Source organism: Podarcis vaucheri (genome assembly GCF_965113315.1).
Source record: "Podarcis vaucheri genome assembly, chromosome: 15".
In the NCBI taxonomy this organism is placed as follows: domain Eukaryota; kingdom Metazoa; phylum Chordata; class Lepidosauria; order Squamata; family Lacertidae; genus Podarcis; species Podarcis vaucheri.
Window position 1 is genome coordinate 4,108,796 of NC_138753.1, and position 20,585 is coordinate 4,129,380.

The 20,585-nt window shown below is 49.6% G+C and overlaps 2 protein-coding genes and 1 long non-coding RNA gene across 3 annotated transcripts; 1 reads left to right on the top strand and 2 right to left on the bottom strand.

Annotated features, from left to right (window-relative positions):
• Window positions 1-1,133: 1,133 nt before the first annotated feature.
• MRM3 (mitochondrial rRNA methyltransferase 3) lies at window positions 1,134-8,985 on the bottom strand. Its single transcript, XM_082201876.1, has 4 exons — window positions 8,610-8,985; window positions 6,363-6,607; window positions 5,458-5,625; window positions 1,134-2,963 (listed from the first exon to the last, which is right to left on the bottom strand). Exons 1-4 carry the CDS (start codon window positions 8,936-8,938, stop codon window positions 2,407-2,409), a joined length of 1,299 nt encoding a protein of 432 aa, XP_082058002.1. The 5' UTR covers window positions 8,939-8,985; the 3' UTR covers window positions 1,134-2,406.
• A 458-nt stretch (window positions 8,986-9,443) lies between these two features.
• Window positions 9,444-17,163, top strand: GLOD4 (glyoxalase domain containing 4). The gene is made up of 9 exons (XM_082201928.1): window positions 9,444-9,657; window positions 10,369-10,418; window positions 11,146-11,266; window positions 12,396-12,540; window positions 13,432-13,568; window positions 14,239-14,325; window positions 15,661-15,774; window positions 16,758-16,844; window positions 16,949-17,163. The coding sequence occupies exons 1-9, from the start codon at window positions 9,568-9,570 to the stop codon at window positions 17,012-17,014; spliced, it is 897 nt and encodes a 298-aa protein (XP_082058054.1). The 5' UTR covers window positions 9,444-9,567; the 3' UTR covers window positions 17,015-17,163.
• A 747-nt stretch (window positions 17,164-17,910) lies between these two features.
• On the bottom strand, window positions 17,911-20,550 carry LOC309520327. Its single transcript, XR_014214199.1, has 2 exons — window positions 20,340-20,550; window positions 17,911-18,332 (listed from the first exon to the last, which is right to left on the bottom strand). It is a non-coding gene; the product is annotated as an uncharacterized lncRNA (long non-coding RNA).
• Window positions 20,551-20,585: the final 35 nt, after the last annotated feature.

Genomic DNA, 20,585 nt, shown 5'->3' on the forward strand with positions numbered 1-20,585 from the left:
GCTCGCCCAGAGTGTGGTTTTGCTGTCAAGGCTGCAGAGGCAGGTTGCTAGAATGTGGGGACGTGTTTGGGCAGGATAGCGTGGGAGCAAACTCTTGAGAGAAACTCATGGCAAGGGGCCTCAGGACAGATCCGCCCCCCTCCATGTTTTCTTGCAACATGGAGGTGATTTGTTGTGTTACTCCAGATGTTGCTGGACTACAAGTCCCATGATCCTTGGCTGGGGCTGCTGGGAGTTGAGTCCCACAGCCATTCGCAGGGGCTTCTGATTTGCTCACCCCGTTAAATTATCATATGCAAGAGACCTTGTTTCCAGGACCTCTGCTTGTAGATAATACCCAGGAGCCTGGAGTTTATCAAAAGGCCTTGAACAAGTAGAGTGATGCTTTAGGCCACAGGTCCAATAGCTAGAAAGTCCTGCCTCCTCCAGACGGCCCTCTTTCTGCAGGATGCAAACCAGCATGGGGTGGCGAAGCTGAATTCGCCACTGCCTAGAGCAAGGGTGGGGGAAGGGACTCTGTGGCCCTCTAGTTGGAACCCCAACTCTATGATCCTTAGCCACCCCGTGGCTGATGGGAATTGAAGTCCAACAACATCCAGAGCAGGGGGCGATGGCAGCTCTGGCCTTCCGGATCTTGGAGGAGTGCTGCTCTCATCCCTGACCATTTGACCAAACTGCCCAGAGCTGATAGGAGACCAGCCTTTGACCAGGGGCGTCGCAGGTGCACCGATCCTGTCCAGGAGTAAAGGAGGGTAAAGAAATCTGGCAATGCTAACTACTCCATGTAGAGTCCCCACCTTTTTGCCATCAAGTGCTTCTGTGAGCGTTCTGCCACCTTCTGGTGAAAAAGAATCTTAGCAGTTTGAGAAACACACGTATATGGTACTAATAATTTTCCAAAAGCTCCTTTTGGAGGAGCCAGAGCGGCAAGGGTCAGAGCTGGAGGTTCAAAAAGAGGGGAAACATTTAAAAGACATTTCTGGCAGATGGCAGCATTCAGGCTTCCATTAAGGGTGGGCAGAGCAGAGCAGCCACCTGTCAGTCCAAACTGGCTTTTACAGAACATTTAAACCTTGCTGGCAATCTGAAATGAGGAGAAGCCTCAGTGGCTTATTAGAAATACACTCAACAGAGAGGGGAGCAAATCCAGAATTTATTCTGTACAACTCTGGTCTCCACATAAACAATGGGAAGATCTCTTTTCCCAGCAGAAAGAGATTTAAAAGCTTGATCTTTAACCAGGATGACCGTTTGGCAGATTTGTCTTTTAACTTACTGGCTTAATGCACTAAAACGCTCTCTGGGTAAGAAACCTGAACATCTTATTTGACAAAAGAAGAGATTGGAAGGGCTAGGAAGGAAATAGATGGAGATCCAACCCCCCCCCCCAAAAAAATCAGGAGTTTACAGGCTCAGCCAGGAAGGGTCATTCAGCAGGAGAAAGAGACACCAACCGGAAAAAGGCCTGAACAAACACATTGCATTGTGAGGAGGGACTACGGCAAGAGAGCTTGTGGCAGCTTGAGGTCGCACGCCAGAGGCGACAAGCTGCGCCGTGCCCTTGGCAAGGGATCAGAGAGGACCTGGTGAGGTCACCCTAGAAGCTGTGCCAGAGGCTGAGTCACGGACCCAGCAATGCACCTTCGCTGCCAGAAAAGGGAGGAGGGGGGGAAAGATGGGGTGGGGATGAAGCTGACTTAAAAAAAAGTACACGCTGGCAGATGCCACAGCCCTGGGGCGCTTGGCTACATTGATTTTGTGCCAGCTTCACAGGGTGAGGGCCTCCAGGCCCAAGGCAAAGCTTCCTCTGTTAGCTCTGAGTTTCAGAATTCAAAACGCATGCAAGATCTGAGAGTCTGGATTGTACCCCTTTAGCCAGCCAGGTATGTGCACTTCGGGCAGGGTCCTATGCTGGAATGTCCCTCTATAGTTGTTGTTTTTTTTCCTATCAAAGTATCCCTGTTTGGAGTTAGCTAGAACCTCAAGGAAAGATCCAAACATTTCCCCCTGAAGTGCTGGTTTTCTAGATGCAGGGACCTGTGTTTTTTGTGTTTTCCCAGCAGGGGTGGAAGGAATTCAAATGCACAGGCACTCCACGTACATATGCCCCCATAAGCCCCAGTGACACAATGTGGGAAAACAACCGAATGAAGCAGAAAAAGTGTAAAAATGGGGTTGAATGTTTCTGCTGGGCTTTCTTGCAATCACACTTGCCTCCCCAAGAGAGCCAATCTTGGCAAACAGCCTTTTGTAAACTACAGTCTCTTAAAAGACACTTGCCCCCTCCCTTCCTGTTCACTTCCGTTTTCTTCGGCAACCAAGTCACAGAGAATTGGCTCTCCAAAACCAAAGGGCAATGTTTGTTTCTCTGAACACCCCCACAGGCAAGACTCTGGCATCTATTCCTCAACAGTTCTGCCAGATCCCGGAAACGGGGTTTCTCCCTGCCTCTGACAGCTTCATCTGCCGCTTTCCTTCGAAGAGGAGGATGCTGGCAGCCATGGCACAGTTCAAGCTGTCCACGCCAGGGACCACCGGGATTACCAGCCGCTTCCCCCCAGTGCTCTGGGCCAGCTGCCTGGCTTCCGTGCTCACGCCGTGGGTCTCCCCACCGATCACCACCGCCGTCGCGGGACCCTCCATCCAGGGCTCAGAGTAAGGCTGGACTTCCAGCCGGCCCGATTCTTGCCTCTCGTCTTCGCTGCCGTCCAAATCACGGTCCCAATCCTGCAGAGCCGGCTTCGCCTTCAGGTTGTAGGGCCGGGAGACCCAGCCATGGCTGGCGGCGTTCTCTGCCACTGCTGGTGTGGCCTGTGCCTGGGAGCAGTCGGCCACATGCACACAGCTGTCGGGGAGGAGGTAGCTTGGCAGGACCCCCCAGTCCAGGTCGGAAAGGATGGAGAGGCGGAAGTGAGCTCCCATCCCTGCCCGGAGGACTTTGGGCTCCCAGGCGTCGACGCAGCCTGGAGAGTGCGGGGAGAGGGAGGAGAAATGTTAGAAGAGTCTGGCGCAGTCTTGTGGAGAATGACACGCTGCAAGGACAATAGGGGTGGGACACGGGTGGCGCTGTGGGTTAAACCACAGAGCCTAGGACTTGCCGATCAGAAGGTCGGCGGTTCGAATCCCCGCGACGGGGTGAGCTCCCGTTGCTCGGTCCCTGCTCCTGCCAACCTAGCAGTTCGAAAGCACCTCAAAGTGCAAGTAGATAAATAGGTACTGCTCCGGTGGGAAGGTAAACGGCGTTTCCGTGCGCTGCTCTGGTTCGCCAGAAGCGGCTTAGTCATGCTGGTCACATGACCCGGAAGCTGTATGCCGGCTCCCTCGACCAATAAAGCGAGATGAGCGCCACAACCCCAGAGTCGGTCACGACTGGACCTAATGGTCAGGGGTCTCTTTACCTTTAGGACAATAGGGACTTTGAAAAAGAGTGGGAACCTTTTATATTATATTTGCAGAAGCAAAGAAAGAATTTTGACCTGATAGTAGGATTTAAATAAACATCCACAATTTTATGGATAGCGAATAGATAAATATGACATTTTTAGAAAATAGCAAAATATACTAATGAGGTTAGTAAATCAGAAATGGAAGTCGAGGGAAGTCCAAAAGGGGGGAGGGAGAGATGGTTATGTATGCTGTATGTTGTAAGTATATATGTAATGAGAGAAAAGAAAATTAATTTTTAAAAAAATTAAAAGAGAGAATGACACACTGCTGACCTAAAAATATTTTAAGCAGCCAGCTAATGACAGCTCTGTGTTAGCATTTCATTTTGCTTTTAATTTTTAATTTGTATACCTCCTTTCTATATTGCTATACACAAGGTGGTTTACAAGCTGAAGAAACAGCAAAGATCGCACACCTTATAACAATCTGATCCAATACACACAAAAAGGAACTCAGGATTCAAGCGCCAGTGCATTCTCCCTGTGAGCCTTCAGGAATGCCTGACTGCCTTTGACAGTGGAGCCAAGCATTGCTAGCATGAGCAGCAGCCATGGATAGCTAGCAGCCCTGCTGGTAGATGAAAAAGGCACAGCCCACCTAAGCACTCCTCATTCAAGGAGCCTCTTTGGATGCCACTCAGCAGCTGCCAGCGAGAAACTGGACCACTAGGGTTTGCTAAGAGACTGACTCAGGTTCAGTTGGCCCTAAAAGAACTCTGATTTTTTTCCCCTCTACCTTCCCCATCCCTTTTTCCTTTTATGTTGTGACTTTGAGATTGCAAAGCCCAAAGGCATGTGTTGCTGTTTTTTAATTGTAACAAATGCTTCAAAAATATGAATAGAAAAGTAAACTTCCTTTGGGGAGGCGGGGGGGGGGGGAGGATTCTCATTTGATGAAAGCGGTCGCAATCCTAATTCCACACATCTCTTTAAAAGATTAAAAGGAAGCTTTCCAGAAGCAAAGCCTGCCCCTTTTGCATATCTGAAGCCTTATCAAGTCCTTGAGTCAGGTCAGCTTTGGAGAGGCCCTGCATATCTTACAGCCATAGGTTAGGACAGTGTTTCCCAACCGGTGTTCCGCGGCACACGAGTGTGCCGTGAGACATCGGCTGGTGTGCCGCGAGATACCTGGAGGGAGGCGGGCGAGTCGGGCGGCGAGAGGCGGGGCGGCGGCGGCGAGGAGAGGCCGCGCCTCCTGCTGCTGCCTGGCGCTCCTCCTCGCAGCCGGCAGCGCTGCCTGGGCGCCTCCGCGCGACTCTGCCTCGCTGGGTTTGGTCTCCCAGCAGAGACGGGTCACACGCGCCCCTCCCTCCCTCCCTCAGCCTGCGCGGAGGGAGAGCCAGAGAGAGGCATCGCTCCTGCGCTCCGAGGTGGATTGAGCGCAGCTGAGAGGAGCTGCCGAGGGAAAAAACTTTCACTTTTGTGCGTCCCTCCCGGCGTGACGCTGCGCGCTGACGTCACGGGGCGGGGCTTTAATGGTGGTGTGCCGCGAGATTTTTTTTCAGTAAACAGGTGTGCCGTTGCCCAAAAACGTTTGGGAAACACTGGGTTAGGAAATGTGTCATAACAAAAGCTGCTTTGCTAAAGGGTTAATGGCAACAGGCATGTTGATTAAGAAAACTCAGTTACCCATCAGTCTTATCTCCTTGGAGCCAAACCGCCCCAAACCCATCAGGTTCTATTCTATATAAACCTTTCCCAGCCTGATGCCTTCAAGTTTGGGACAATTAATTCCCATCAGGCCACAGAATGCTGAGAAAGAAGCCTGAGAGCAGGGTCAGGTAATATTTCTGAGCCCTCTCCCCACCTGCAATTTCCAGCAACTGTTATTCAAAGGCATGTTGCAGTTTCTGCCCCCCTCTCTCTTAAAGCTGTCCAGGTTGGAGGCAGTCACTGCCTCTTGTGGGACCAACCAGCTGCCTCTGGGAAGACCCCAAACAGGTCTTGCCCCAAGGAGCAGAAGCGGAATTGGAACCCAGCTCTCATCTATCCATAGAGTGACGCTCCCCACCTTTCAGAAGCAGCACCCTGCTGCAGCCTGCTCCAGCTGCTGATCTCAGGAGGGTGCCCATGTTCCCTGGGTCGCGGATGTTGTCACAGATCAGAGAGAGGGGCAGCGCATGTTCTCGCTGGACTTCTGGGTACGCCATTTTGGCGTGGTCTGGTCTGGAGAAGATTCCTGGAGGAAATGCAGTCAGGGAAGATTCCTTTAGTACAAGGGTGGAGGCTCCTCAGACCCGCAGCCTCAAATGGGCCCCTCGAGACCCTCCCAAAGCCTCTCCCCAGGCCACACCCCCTACTGGCCCTGCTTCACACACCCCATGAGTGCCTGAAATTCTGGAGTGCCACTTCCAGTCAGTGTAGACACTACTGAGCTAGATGGGTCAATACAGTCTGACTCAGTATAAGGCAGCTGCCCATGTTCCTCTTTAAACCAGCCCCTCATAAGGACTAGAATCTTGTTTTAATTTCAGGAAAAGAGCTGTGACTCCGAGACAAAGTACAGTGGTACCTCTGGTTATGTATTTAATTCGTTCCAGAGGTCTGTTCTTAACCTGAAACTGTTCTTAACCTGAAGCACAACTTTAGCTAATGGGACCTCCCACTGCTGCTGCGCCGCTGCCACACGATTTCTGTTCTCATCCTGAAGCAAAGTTCTTGACCCGAGGTACTATTTCTGGGTTAGCAGAGTCTGTAACCTGAAGCGTCTGTAACCTGAAACGTATGTAACCCGAGGTGCCACTGTATCAGCCTCTCCCTGGTTTAATTTCCAGCACTTCCATCTTGGGCTGGGAATATCCTCTTGTCTGAGACTCTGCAGAGCTGCTGCCAGCCAGTGTGAATGTTACTGAGCTCAGAGGGACCAATGGCCTGCCTGTGTATAAGGCAGCCTCCCTGCGTTCCTGATGAACTTACCAATCACACCCTGAGATGTGATGACATCAGACCAGGTCTTGAGGTCTTCAAACTTCACCTTAACAAGGCTGACGCCTTTCAGCTTGTCCACTGGCAGCTCCTTCAAATGCTCTATGGCACTGAAGAAGAGTGTCTGGGGAACGGCGCCAGCTGCCAGCGCGTCGGCGATGAGTCGCCTGCCCTCCAGCAGGATCTTCCCGTGTCTCTCGCGAAACGACCTGGACTTGGCAAGTGTCACCACTTTGCTGCAGAGAAACAGATCCATCAAGCCCACAAACTTTTCTTCCCCAGGCTGGTTGACAAATGTTATCTGTAGCCCCAAAAAATGACAACCACCAAAAGCGATAGAGCACATCAGGCTGCTCAACCAGAGGTGGTTCTTCCAACAGAAACAAATCCAAAATGTGCACAACTGTTTCCATTTACAACAAGCCCCCCAATACCAGGAGAATGGTTGTAGCTCCACGGTACAGCCTCAGCGTTTCATTCACAAGGCCCCAGGTTCAATCCCTGGCATCTCCTGGGAGTGTTGCCTTCCTGAAGTGATGGAAAGTCACTGCTGGGCAGTGCAGACAATTCTGAGCTAGATGGACGGGTTGCTCTGACTTGCTATAAGGCAACTTTCTGTATCAACCCATCCAATCTCCATCACATCCTTCTGCAGCCTTTTTCTGCCCCCCCAAAAAAAAAAACTAGAGAGGATGTGTATCTATGGTGTGGGAGGGAAGGAAAACTTACCCTGCTTCCAGAGCCACATGGAAGACTGACTAAATGAAAGTCACGTGGACTTAGGGACATTGGGAAGTTGCACTGCCTTGCTTGCCAGAGAGCATCATTCCAAGGGGGCGAATAACCCAGCTCGTTTGCTTTCCTCTACCCTTCCCTTCTCCTCCAGCACCATAATTCAAAAGCATCAATTCTTTGGCGATCAGCCTTCTTGATGATCCAGCTCTCACTACTGGGATGTATGGAAGTGAGAGCTGGACCATAAAGAAGGCCGATCGCTGAAGAATGGATGCTTTTGAATTCTGGTACTGGAGGAGACTCTTGAGAGTCCCATGGACTGCAAGAAGATCCAACCTCTCCATTCTGAAGGAAATCAGCCCTGAGTGCTCACTGGAAGGACAGATCCTGAAGCTGAGACTCCAATACTTTGGCCACCTCATGAGAAGAGAAGACTCCCTGGAAAAGACCCTGATGTTGGGAAAGATGGAGGGCGCAAGGAGAAGGGGACGACAGAGGACAAGATGGTTGGACAGTGTTCTTAAAGCTACAGTGGTGCCCCGCAAGACGAATGCCTCGCAAGACGGAAAACCCGCTAGACGAAAGGGTTTTCCATTTTTGAGCTGCTTCGCAAGAAAAATTTCCCTATGGGCTTGCTTCGCAAGACGAAAACGTCTTGCGAGTGTTCCGATTTTCCCCCGCTCCCCCCTCTTTTTCTAAGCCGCTAATAGGCTTTTAGTCGCTAAGCCGCTAAGCCTTTAATAGCCGCTAATTCGCTAAACCGCTAATAGCGCTAATAAGGTTGCTTCGCAAGACGAAAAAACCGCTAGATGATGAAACTCGCAGAACGGATTATTTTCGTCTTGCAAGGCACCACTGTACCAGCATGAGTTTGACCAAACTGCGGGAGGCAGTGGAAGACAGGAGTGCCTGGCATGCTCTGGTCCAGGGGGTCATGAAGAGTCGGACATGACTAAACGTCTAAATGATGACAACACCCTTCCCTTCTGTTTTTCCTTTCATGCTGCAAATACTCAAGACTGCGAATCAGCAGACAGAGAAGACTGCCTAATCTTTTAATATACAGTTGGCACTTTTTTCCAAGTAGTTTAAAAACGCTTCTTATTAATTTTTAATATTATTATTATAGGAAACCAGTGTGCTGCAGCGGCTGGAATGTTGGGTTAGGCACTGGCAGACCAGAGTTCAAATCATCTCAGCCGTGAAGCAGTCATGCTCTCCCAGCCTAATCAACCTCACAGGGTTCGTGTGGGAATAAAATGGGGAAAGAACCCTGCTCCTTGGTGGAAGGGTGGGGCTTAAATACAACAAACAAACATTTCCATCCTTCTCTGTCTCCCATCCACCCAGAACTGCAACTCCCAGAGGCCCTTGCGCGCAGCCTTTCTCGCCTGCCCTGGTGGCTCTTGGGAGTTGTAGTCCCTTTCCCATTCGTCGCTTCCCGGCCTCCGCCCGTGCCCAACAACAACCCCCAGAATGCCTTGCGCGCACGCGTGGCCTTGCCTAAGTCTCTTGTCTCCGGATTGCGCCTTCTGGAAGCAAAGTTCCGCTTCTTTGCGTCCCGGCACCTTCTCCTCCTCCTTCGCGGCCGCTGCCTTTGGGGCCTTGCTCTCCCAGCCGGCCTGGTCCCGAGGCTTCTTCGAAGGGCCGGCCTTGGGCTGAGGGGGGCCGGGGACGACCCGTCGCTGCTCCTCCCGCGTCTCCGCGACGGAGGGCAGCACGCGGACGGGGCTCCTCTTCAGCGCGCGGACCCCTCGCCGCCCGGCCGCGCTGCCCAAGGCCGGCCTGAGCAGCAAGAAGGGGGCTCGCGCTCCCCTCATGAAGGCCGCCATCTTGGTTACTGGCGCGGGCGTCGAGCGGGATTTCCCCTTCTCAGACTATCGCGAGATCTCCGTCACTAATGGCAACAGCGTCCTTTATATATATATATACCGGCCCTGAAAAGCCATAGAGATTGAAGAGGGGCGTATAAACGTTTGTTCGCAACTTCCGGGGGACATTCGGAAGCGGCCATTGGCTGAGAGTCCCTTGTAGAGCTACGGCATAGTAGAGTCATTGTTGCTATTTCCAAGCTCACACTTTTAAGACGCACCCGACATAGTGTTCACCATAGATGTATAAAGGATAGAGACACCACTCAGCGTTCGTGGAAAAGCATGAATTTTCGAAGCCTTCAAAAATAAGTCTTATCTTTTCCAAGAGCGCTGTCTGATTTGAGGCGACAGCGCTCTTGAAAAAGATAAAACTTATTTTTGAAGGCTTCTAAAATTCATTTTAAAAGTTGCCTCAGGTTTAGGCGGCGTGTCGTGACGTCATTCCCACGCGCCAGAAAGGGGAGAGGGTAAATACAAAAGCAACCCCACCCCCTGAATGAAGCGACCGCGCTTGCTCGCGAATCACTTCTGTGTGGGCGGCTTTGCGCGTGAGGTGGAGCTTGGGAAGAAAGACAAGGCCCCTGAATATGAAGGCTCGGCGGGCGCTGCATTTCGTGTTCAAAGTGGGCGACCGAGCCGAGACCGCGCGCTTCTACCGGGATGTACTGGGCATGCGCGTAAGTGGGGGCGCGAGACGGTGGGCGGTTAGGAAGCGGCCTTGGCAGCTTGGGGGGAGGGCTTTTTGAGGCAGGGGTGACGTCACGGCTACGGGTGCCCCAGGGTCCCAAGCCACGCGGGAACGAGTTGGTTTGGTTTTTCAGCGTCTCTCCCTAGAGCGGCTAGTTAGTTACGGCGGCCTCTTTGGCCCAATCTTTCCTACAGAGGCGGCGTTTGCTTTCGTGAACGTTTGTCGCTCCTGATTACGCCGCAGAGCGGCGCACGTAGCTTTTCAGGAATGCATTGGTTTTTTATAAGTAACAAATTTCAGGAAAAAATCTGTGTCTCTGTATATCTATATAGATATAGTCACACGTTGCGTTTAAGATCACGTTAGAATAATAATAATAATAATAATAATAATAATAAACTTATTATTTGTTATTTATACCCCGCCCATCTGGCTGAGTTTCCCCAGCCATTCAATACAGCATTAAATATTAAAAACTTCCCTGGACAGGGCTGCCTTCAGATGTCTTTTAAAAGATAAGATAGCTGCTTATTTCCTTGACATCTGAAGGGAGGGCGTTCCACAGGGCGGGCACCTTGTGTTAAAATGCAATATTAAAAACAATTTTAAAAATAAAGTGTCTCCAAACCATGCATATCAAAAGTGTCAAAAGACTTCTTGATTGTGCCTGAACGTTAACTTATTTTTCTTAAACAAACAGGTTTTAAGGCATGAAGAATTTGAAGAAGGCTGCAAGGCCACTTGTAATGGGTACGTTGTCTTCATTTTGGTTGTTTCTCATCAAAGCGGACATTTCCCTCGACACACTTGAGCAGGCATAGGCAAACTCAGCCCCCCAGCTGTTTTGGGACTACAACTCCCATCATCCCTAGCTAACAGGACCAGTGGTCATGGGTGATGGGAGTTGTAGTCCCAAAACATCTGGAGGGCCGAGTTTGCCTAGGCCTGCTCTTGAATGTTTGGAAGTGGTAGCCCCAAAGGGGTGGAGAGCTCTGAGGCAGGTGCTGCTGCCTGGCAACACAAGCTTCTTTTGCCAATGGTGCCTGCAAAATAAATGCTCCCTCGCTTCCCATTGGCTGACCTTCTGTGACATCATGGGACGGGCGCAACAATTCTACCTGTGTATAGTGCCAGTGTCTGGGTAGAATGCTGCCCTTCAAATGAGTGCAGCGTTGGGTGGAGAGGAGTTGTGTGCCATTGATGAGAGCAGAAGGCTGGGAAGCTAGAATAGAATAGAAAAAGCTGCCTTAATCTGACCTGGCATGTCTGCCCATCAAGCCCTTTATTACCCTCTCTGACTGGCAGTGGCTTTCCAGAGTTTCAGGCAAGAGTCTCGCTCAGCCCTACCCAGAGATGCTGGAGGTTGAACCTTTACATTGGCATCTGAGTGAGCTGAAGAACCCCAGAGGAGTGGGAGATGTAGGCTTTTTTCCTCCTGAGTTATTTCAATACAAATAAAAGGCAGCTGTGTTTCTAGCCCCTATGAAGGCAAGTGGAGTAAAACGATGGTGGGTTACGGTCCAGAAGACAACCACTTCGTCGCGGAGCTAACCTACAATTACGGAATCGGAGATTACCGCCTCGGCAACGATTTCCTGGTAGGCACCGCTTCATTCGGTTGCTAAGTGAGAAGGTTTGCAAAGTACGTTGGTTCTGGGATCGCTAAGGCTTAGTTTCTGCTCAAAAGAACGGGTGAAATGAACAAAGCGCTGAGTAGTCCCTGGGAGTGCAGTGGGCCACATTTCTCATTATAGAAAAGGTAAAAAGCTCTTGGGACTTTGGAGTTTGCATAGCAAAGGGACTAGATCAGTGAGCTTTCGTGGACTGTGTGTTCTGAGACTTGGAGTCTTCGATTGTGGTAGGGTTAGGGGTACCGCAGGTGTTAGGAACCTTTGGCCCTCCTGATGCTGCTAAACTACAAGTCCCATCAGCACCAGCAAGCATGGCCAATGGGCACAGAGGATGGGAGCTGTAGTTAATTAAGATCTTGCTCGATGCCCTCCATCAAAATATTCCAGGATGGTTTTAATCTGTTCTTAGTCTATTTTTATTTTAACTTTTTGAAAGTCTTAAATTATTGTTAATTTTTCTTATTGATGATTTTATTCTTTCTGTAAAGCGCTTTGAGGGTTTTTCTTTTGCAATCAAGCAGTGTGTAAGTTTTATGAAATGAAAAAAATTGTAAAGAAAAATGGCCTTGTCAACAGAAAGTGAGACCTCTGAAGCCTATCCAACAGCTTGGGCAGGTTCAGAAACTTCAGGGGTCAAATGTGGCAGGCGGGTGTAATTTTTTTATACTGCTACAACTTCTACATTTATATCCCGCTTTTACTCCAAAGAGCTCAAGGTGGCGAGCATGTTTTCCCCCTCCTCCTCTTGCCATTTTATTGCAAACACAATCCTGTGAGGCACGTTAGGCTGAGAAAGAGCAATTGGCCCCAGGTCATCCAGGGCTGTGATTCTGGGGTTTTCTTCTTCTTCTTCTTCTTCTTCTTCTTCTTCTTCTTCTTTAATTTTTAAATGAATTTTATTAGTATTTTCCACACAGCAACAACACGAAAGCTATCAAAAGATAACAATACACAACACACAAAAATCAACATTCGAAAACTAACAAACAAAACAAAAACAAACAAATCCACATCTTACAAATTAATATTATAAACACTAAAACAACAACAACAAGACATTGTCAATGTCAATGTCTTCTTCTTCTTGCCATGCCAGGGGATGACTATTGTGTCTAGCCAGGCTGTGAGCAATGCCAGAAAGCTGCAGTGGCCGCTCAAAGAGATCTCAGCAGGCGTCTACGAAACGGAAGCCCCAGGAGGCTACAAGTTCTGCCTGGAAGATAAAACGTCATCAAAGGAAGGTAAAGAGGGGGTGCCATATGATACTCTGTAGTTAGGATGACAGTGGTTCATCTGCCTGTGGAGATTTGGCCTTCTGAAAAAAATTCTTTTCCTTCAAGCTTATGCAGGCAGTTGAGAATACCTCTTTCCACAATTGCTAATTGATTTCTGATTTTAACTACCGTATTTTTTGCTCTATAAAACGCACCAGACCACAAGACGCACCTAGTTTTTGGAGGAGGAAAACAAGAATAAAAATATTCTGAATCTCAGAAGCCAGAACAGCAAGAGGGATTGCTGTGCAGTGAAAGCAGTGATCCCTCTTGCTGTTCTGGCTTCTGGGATAGCTGTGCAGCCTGCAGTCACTCCATAAGACGCACACACATTTCCCCTTACTTTTTAGGATGGAAAAAGTGAGTATTATAGAGCAAAAAATACGGTATTTGATAAAGCTTCCATCGTATTGTTTTTATGTTCAATTGCTGCAAACGGCTCAGATTTTTTAAAATAATGAATCAGCAGTACAGGCAACCCCCAGTTGACACGCGTTCAATATGTGTGCGACTGTGCATACGCTCATCGTGCCAAACCCCTGGAAGTGACCTAAAAATGTCACAAAAAGGAGCAGAACTCGGCTGGGGAGGGATGGAACTGGGTCAGAATAGGGTGTTTGCAAGCTTTTAAAAAGGTGTTTCAAATATACGCAGTTTCACTGACACATGCAGTGGCCAGAACATAACCCCTGTGTAAATGCAGGTGGGGGAGAGGCGCTGGCTGTATATAACCAGTTTTTCTAAAGAATAACAATAAAGTTGGGGAGAGGAACTACCAGCCACCAGCCCCAAAATTCTTGCAATCCTCAATCCTGTGCCTAAAGCCCATCCATTCCTGAAGATCTTCCGTCCTCCCAGATCCTGTGCTGAAGGTTACTTTGGCCGTGTCCAGCCTGCAGAAATCTGTGGACTACTGGTCCAAGTTCCTGGGCATGAAGCTGTACGAGAAGGACGAAGACAAGCAGAAGGCTCTGCTCGGCTATGGGGATAACCAGGTGAGGCTGAAGGGGCACTAGGCAGCTGAGGGGATCCTCAGGGCATCTTCCAGGTATATGTGGCAGAGACAGGGGCCACCATTCCAGCTTCTGCAGTGGTTGGGCGTCTATGGCTCTCAGTACCCAGCACTGGGTACCGGGCGCTGTGGTCTAAACCACAGAGCCTAGGGCTTGCCGATCGGAAGGTCGGCGGTTCAAATCCCTACGATGGGGGATTTGAGCTCCCGTTGCTCGGTCCCTGCTCCTGCCAACCTAGCAGTTCGAAAGCACCTCAAAGTGCAAGTAGATAAATAGGTGCCACTCTGGCGGGAAGGTAAACAGTGTTTCTGTGCGCTGCTCTGGTTCGCCAGAAGCGGCTTAGGCATGCTGGCCACATGACCCGGAATCTGTACGTCTGCTCCCTCGGCCAATAAAGCGAGATGGGCGCCGCAACCCCAGAGTCGTCTGCGACTGGACCTAATGGTCAGGGGTCCCTTTACCTTATCCAGCACTGTTAACAAACTATACAGTTCCCAGGATTCCATCGGGGAAGTCATGTGCTTTAAATGGATGTCATGGATGCCACCGCTCTCTTCGCAAGCCCCACTTCTGCTGTTGCTGTTGCTGAGGCACCACTCTTTGTTGCAAACCCAGTGGTCTGATTTCCTTTCCTTTTATTTCCCCCTTCCAGTGTAAGCTGGAGTTGCAGGGCATCGGCCAAGCCGTGGACCATGGGGCAGCCTTTGGGAGGATCGCCTTCTCCTGCCCCAAGGAAGAGGTCAGTGGGGATTGCTTACAAGATTTGTCAGGAAGGGCCTGCCGCTCAAGTGGTAGATGGAAGGTCCCGGGTTCGGTTCCTGGCAGCATCTCTAGGTCGGGCTGGGAGAGACTCCTGCACAGAATCTTGCAGAGCCCCTGCCAGTCAGAGTAGAGAACACTGAGGTAGGCCCAGTGGCCTGGACATTCCGTCAGGCAGCTTCTCAGGTTCCTAATATTCCCAACAAGACAAAGGCAACTTTACCTTGAAATAAATGCTTAGTGGGGAAAGGCGTGTGACACCAGTTCATAAATAAAAATGATGAATGGCTACCAATCTGTTCATTAAAGTCCTTCACGCAACACCCAGTGAAGCTGTGGTGCTCACTCTTGCAGTGGCAGGTATGGCTTCAAAAGATTGGACAATTTCATGGAGGAAAAGGCTGCCAATGTTTACTAGTCACAATGACTGGGCTCTGCCTCCCAATGCTTCTGAATGCCAGTTCCTGGAAACCACAAGAAGAGAGAGTTTCTCTTGTGCTCGGTCCCACTTGCAGAATCCCCACAGGGGCCTCTGGGAGGCCACTGTAAGAACAGGGTCTTGGGCTAGAGGGGCCGCTGCCCCTTCTTCTTACAGTCTTTTTTAAATTTTTTTTCCATTTCCCTTTTTCATTCATTATATACATCTCATATTCATAACATTTACTATGCGTCCCTCCCCTCCTCGGCTTCCCCCAACTTCTGATTTGTTTCTCCTTTCACCCACTTTGTTCCCTCCTAAAAGAAAAAAAACTACTAATAACATATACAATAACATCAAACCTAAAAACATAAAAATAACAATGAATACACCATATTATTTCTCTATCTTCTACACATTTTCTAATACTAATAATGTGAATGTTTATTTTAAATCTCTTCTTACAGTCTTAATTCAGCTAGTTCTTGACTACTGTAAATGGATCCATTTGGCTTATTTATTTATTTGATGACGTCTGGATCCCAACCTCCCTCTGCGGAGCACAAGGTGGTGTCCATACTTCTCCTCCTCCCCATTTTATCCCCACAGGCTGAGAGTCAGGGACTGTCCCAAGGCTGCCCAAGGAGCTTTGTGGCCAAGTGAGGATTTGAACCCTGATCTCCCAGCTCCCAGTCTGGCACTCTAACCACTACACCTTAAACACAACTGGAAGGGATTCTTCAAAATCTATTTGGCATCCAAGTTTTAGATTTCTTTCATTAAAGGTGCTCAAAAGATTTTCTAAAAGAGAAATGAGCTTCCTCTTCTCTTCCCTCACTCAAAATGGATGCATTCGCACTCTGATTTTCCCTTCCCCGTTTTGTTTGTCCTCCCCAGTTGCCCGGCATCGAAGCCTTGATGAAAAAGGAAGGCCAGAAGATCTTGACGCCCCTCGTGAGCCTGGACACGCCTGGGAAAGCGACGGTTCAAGTGGTCATCCTGGCGGATCCCGTGAGTGCTGCCTCAAAACAGCTTTCGTGCCTCCAATGTAGGTCAGGAACGAGGGCTTTGTGGCCAGGTGTCGTTGGACTCCAACTCCCATCAGCCCCGGTTGCAGCAGGGCCAATGGTCAGGGGAGATGGGAGTTGTAGTCCATCAGCACCTGGAGGGCCACAGGGTCCCCTATCCCTGATCCCACGAAGCAGCATTCCCTACTTGCGTGCAAGAGGTGAAGGAATGCCTCTGTTTAGCAGAGGGAGTCCTTCCTGAGAGAGGAGAATTCCTCTTCTTGGAGCAACGATTGACAAAGCTGTAGACCTCCAAATGCAGGACTTCCGACTCCTACCATCTCTATGGGTTCCTGTATATGTAGTGCACGTGGAGGGAAATTTTTAATACATTGCAGAGTTCCCAAAAAATAAACCAGAGGCAATTTCATCCAGCAAAGCTTTACTGCTGCTGAAGGCAAATGAGCACAATGGTCACAAATCCAATACATTCAGGATTGGCACAGTCCATAAGAAATCCAGTTACAGCAGTCTTATCTTAAGCTTAACAATAACTTATAATAAGACTAAACCTTAACACTATAGCATACAGAACAGAGCACCACACCAGAACAGAGAGAAAAGAGAAAGTGTGAAACAGCACCCAGGCTCCTCCTGGCCTATTATAGTCAAAATGACATTGACAAGAAAGGATAAGGAGCCAGTTTAAACCAGCTGTGCTCAGCTTCCCAGAAGGAATAACCCAAACACCAGAAACCACCCGCCTGTTTCTTTCACGTAGAAAGAAGCCTTCCAGAACACTTGAACTAAGCAGAACAGGAAAGACCTCTACACATCAGATCAATACCTTCTGTACTAAGAAATGCAAACTGACAGTAGATCCCCCAAATAATTGCCAGCTCCCTTTAGTGACTGTGACTGCTGTGGCAAATGTCGCCTTCCCTTCAGTTGACCCCTTTGCTGTTCCTCCTCTTCCACCTGCTTTAGGATGGCCACGAGATCTGCTTCGTCGGGGACGAGGCTTTCAGAGAGCTTTCCAAGGTGGACCCAAATGGTGGGAAACTCTTAGACGAGGTGAGTCTCCCCCTTTCAACGTTTATTCCAAATTTAAGGTGATCCAAGGGCTCAGCTCCTCTCCACCGCGATGTGGCTCACGGCTTGAATCTTCTCTCCTGCAGGCGATGGCGGCCGACAAGAGCCACGAATGGTTTGCCAAACGTAACACCCCAAAGCCTTCCGCTTAGCCCGGGTGGGGAATCGTCTGGTTGGCAGGGTCTTTTGTGGGGACCTGGGATAGGAGGCCGTCGGCCATACTTTCTGCGCACGTGGATGAGTAGTGCTGCTATCGCTTGGAACTCCTTCTCTTTTAATTAAATTAATTATGGTTTCCTTCCTTCCTCTTTTGAATCTGTTCCTTTCTTGTGTGTTCATGGAGTGGGGGGAGGCCTCTTGGCTGCTACGGATGCAGCCTGCAAAAGTGTGATGATTCGCCAAAGCAAAACGCCGCTGCATGTCACTGTCCTGTCCAGTGTTTCAAATGCACACACCCCTTTGAGAACTTTTCTGTGCGACTCAGCCAGCAATAGATAGATAGATAGATAGATAGATAGATAGATAGATAGATAGTCTATCCTACTGTGCATTCCTGCTGTCTAAAAGGACAGGCCCCCTTCCCTCAAATTGTTGGGACCGTACTACTCTATCTTGCAAAATGTATGTTTTTAAGTGCCGTAATTTTACTAAATTCTCTGCACCCAGAAATTCTAGCAGACCGTTGCCAGAAAACAAATGTCAGAGCCCCTGTCTTGCATACAGAAGCTCCCACAATTTGATCCTCAGCACCTCCAGGTTAAAGGGGTTAGTTAGCGGCAGGTGATGAGATCTGAAACATGGGTGGCAGCTGCCAGTCAGAGCAGGCAGCAGTGGCCTTGATGGAGAAAGTGTCTGACCTATAGAAGGCTGCTCCCTAAGCTGCTTAAGCACATCAGGAAAAGGTTTAAGGAGCAGGTTTGGTCTCCTTTTTAGGCCACCACCCCCACGGCGGTACAGTCCTCCAACCCTAGCAGGGCTGTACCACAAAACTAAGCCCAGCGCACCGCTCCCCATTTGAAACGACAAAATACCGCAAGGTGACACTGGAGAGCTTCTCAAGGGGCCCTTTATTGCCTTAACCGCCAGAGATCGTCGGGGCGGAAGATGACTAAAGCAACCTGGAAGCCGGATCCTGTGCAGCCCTCTCCGCAGTCATCTACTTTCCTTCTTCTCCAGCTCCTCCACCTTGGTGATGTGGACCTCCTCAGTGGCCTCCTCCTCCGAAAGGTCTTGGTGGTCGCTCCCTGCCTCCCTTGTCGCTTTGGAGTTTAGGTCGTGGCTGGCCAGGCAGGGGGCGGCCCTCTTGTGCAGCAGATCCATGACGGAGACGGACCCTTTCACTTGTGAGACCAGGCCAGTGGCTTTCTCAAGCTCAGCCTGTGACATGTTGTCATGAGCGCGCCTTCCTTCTGACCTGTGCACAGGGCCTTTCTCGAGATCAGGTGCAAGTCATGCTTGAAACGGCTGTCCCTGTGTTCCATACAGAGGGTAGGAAAAGGAGCCTATTATTATTATTATTATTATTTATTATTAAGGCGAGCATCGCCTTACCCCATACAGTGGTACCTCGGGTTAAGTACTTAATTCGTTCCAGAGGCCCGTACTTGACCTGAAACTGTTCTTAACCTGAAGCACCACTTTAGCTAATGGGGCCTCCCGCTGCTGCCGCGCCGCCACCACGCGATTTCTGTTCTCATCCTGAAGCAAAGTTCTTAACCTGAAGCACTATTTCTGGGTTAGCAGAGTCTGTAACCTGAAGCGTATGTAACCTGAGGTCTAGATACGAACGGGATCCGTTCCAGAGCCCTGTTCGCATCTAGAAGCAAACGTAACTAGCGATGGCACGTCTGCGTATGCGCATGTCGTTTTTTGCCGCTTCTGCGCATGCGCGTGACGTCATTTTGAGCGTCTGCGCATGCGCAAGCGGCGAAACCCAGAAGTAAAGCGCTCTGTTACTACCGGGTTGCCGCGGAGCGCAACTCGAACGCGCTCAACTCGAAGCGTATTCAACCCGAGGTATGACTGTATATGCCCTCTTGGCTGTTTTGATCTGCAGAACTGGCCCTGTGACGGGTGCCACATAACGGCCATTTGTAAGAACTCAAGCTTTTAGTGTGGCAGCACTTACACTTTGGAACTCCCCGCCTAGTGATACGAGGCGGGCATTTTCACCATACTCTTTTCGGCGCTTGCTAAAAACATTTTTGTTTAGACAAGCCTAGCCAGATATTTGGAATGCTGATGCGTGTTCAGTTTGTTGCGAAATGTTTTGAATGCTTTAATTGTTTTTACTTGTAATCTTATTCTTTTTGTAAACTGGGGATTTCTACAACCAAGTGGGATATACATTCTATGGAATAATAATAATATAATTTAATTAATAATTAATTAACTTGCCCTTCACTCTTAACGGCCCAGGGTTACAGTAATTAAAACACAATATTAAGGACAGTTTAAGACGACATAAGAGTCACAGCAGTGAGGTTGTTCTAATAATATAATGATGACAATAACAGTGTATGTTTTGCTCAGAGCAGTATTACAGAGCAGTGATGAATTGCAGGAGGACCTTTCATGGATTTAAAAATGCATCGCCTATAATTATCTTCTGACACAGCACCCCTGTAAGGTGTCTGAGTTCCAGAGAGGTAAAAGGCCCCCTCGCTTCAGATTCCCAAAGCTGTAATTCTAGTGTCACCATATTTCAAAAAGTGAAAATCTGGACAGAAAAGCTGTTGAGCCTTTTTTCTTTGCAATGCCTTAAAGAAATTGGTAGCCTACAGAGACATGCGCTTGTCTGGATGGTGTCGGGCCAATCAGCATGGCCGATGGTCCTAGGACCTAGACTACCCGAGGCGAACAATGGGAGGGGGAACCCTGTGGCCTTCCAGCTGTGTCACTACAACTCCCATGAGCCCCAACTAAAATGGCCAGTAGCGAGGGATGATGGGCATTGTAGTCTATCAGCATCCGGAGACTCCCCACTCCTTTCATAGCTGTCAACATTTCCCTTTTCTTGCGAGGAATCCTATTCGGAATAAGGGAATTTCCCTTTAAAAAAGGGAAAAGTTGACAGCTATGCACTCCTTTAGAGTTTCGGATCGGGACCGGGGCAGCCTAGGATTAAATCTCCACTCACCCCAAAATACAGCGGGACTGAGCGCCGACCCGTATGCGTTCTATTTGCTTGCAAACGCTTCTGCGGTGCCACCATGCAGACAGAAATGCAAGAAAGCACTCTGCACATGCCCAGAGACGCCTCCCTCAAGCTATCCCCAGGAGGCGAATTAAAAGATGACAGGTGCGAAACGTCGAGAGCTGGAGGAGAATGTCTCCTGCCCCAATATTTCCAAACCCCGGCGCCTTTCTCGCTTCGCAGTCGGGGAGCCCCGGCGCTTGCTACTCCTAGTAAAGAAGGAGGAAGAGAAAGAGCCCCCCCCCAAAAAAAACTCCATCCAGGAGCTTTTTTTTTTTTACCAGCCGGTGTAGGCGGGCAGCAGGATGGCTCGGCGACCCTTGCGCCGTGCAGTGTTGCGCAGGAGCCTGCAGAGGTAGCTGTTCCGACGGCGCCTCTGCTTGCGCAGCCCCGTCTCGCTGGCTGGAAAGGGATCCGCCCAGGGACCGAGAGATCTGGGAGGAGGAGCCGGGATCCACCGCGCCCGCGCGGTTGGAAAGCAACTGCAGCGCCGGCGGCGGCGTGGCGCAATTTGGCGAGCCTGCCCG

What these genes read in the sequence shown, in the direction of transcription:
- MRM3 (XM_082201876.1), bottom strand. Translation starts at nt 8,938, where the DNA reads ATGGCGGCCTTCATGAGGGGAGCGCGAGCCCCCTTCTTGCTGCTCAGG. An exon ending in CACATCTCAGGGTGTGATTG is followed by an intron (nt 5,626 to 6,362) that starts GTAAGTTCATCA and finishes CATTTCCTCCAG; the next exon opens with GAATCTTCTCCAGACCAGAC. An exon ending in CAGGGTGCTGCTTCTGAAAG is followed by an intron (nt 2,964 to 5,457) that starts GTGGGGAGCGTC and finishes CGCACTCTCCAG; the next exon opens with GCTGCGTCGACGCCTGGGAG.
- GLOD4 (XM_082201928.1), top strand. Translation starts at nt 9,568, where the DNA reads ATGAAGGCTCGGCGGGCGCTGCATTTCGTGTTCAAAGTGGGCGACCGA. An exon ending in TCTCCTGCCCCAAGGAAGAG is followed by an intron (nt 14,326 to 15,660) that starts GTCAGTGGGGAT and finishes TGTCCTCCCCAG; the next exon opens with TTGCCCGGCATCGAAGCCTT. An exon ending in TGGTCATCCTGGCGGATCCC is followed by an intron (nt 15,775 to 16,757) that starts GTGAGTGCTGCC and finishes CACCTGCTTTAG; the next exon opens with GATGGCCACGAGATCTGCTT.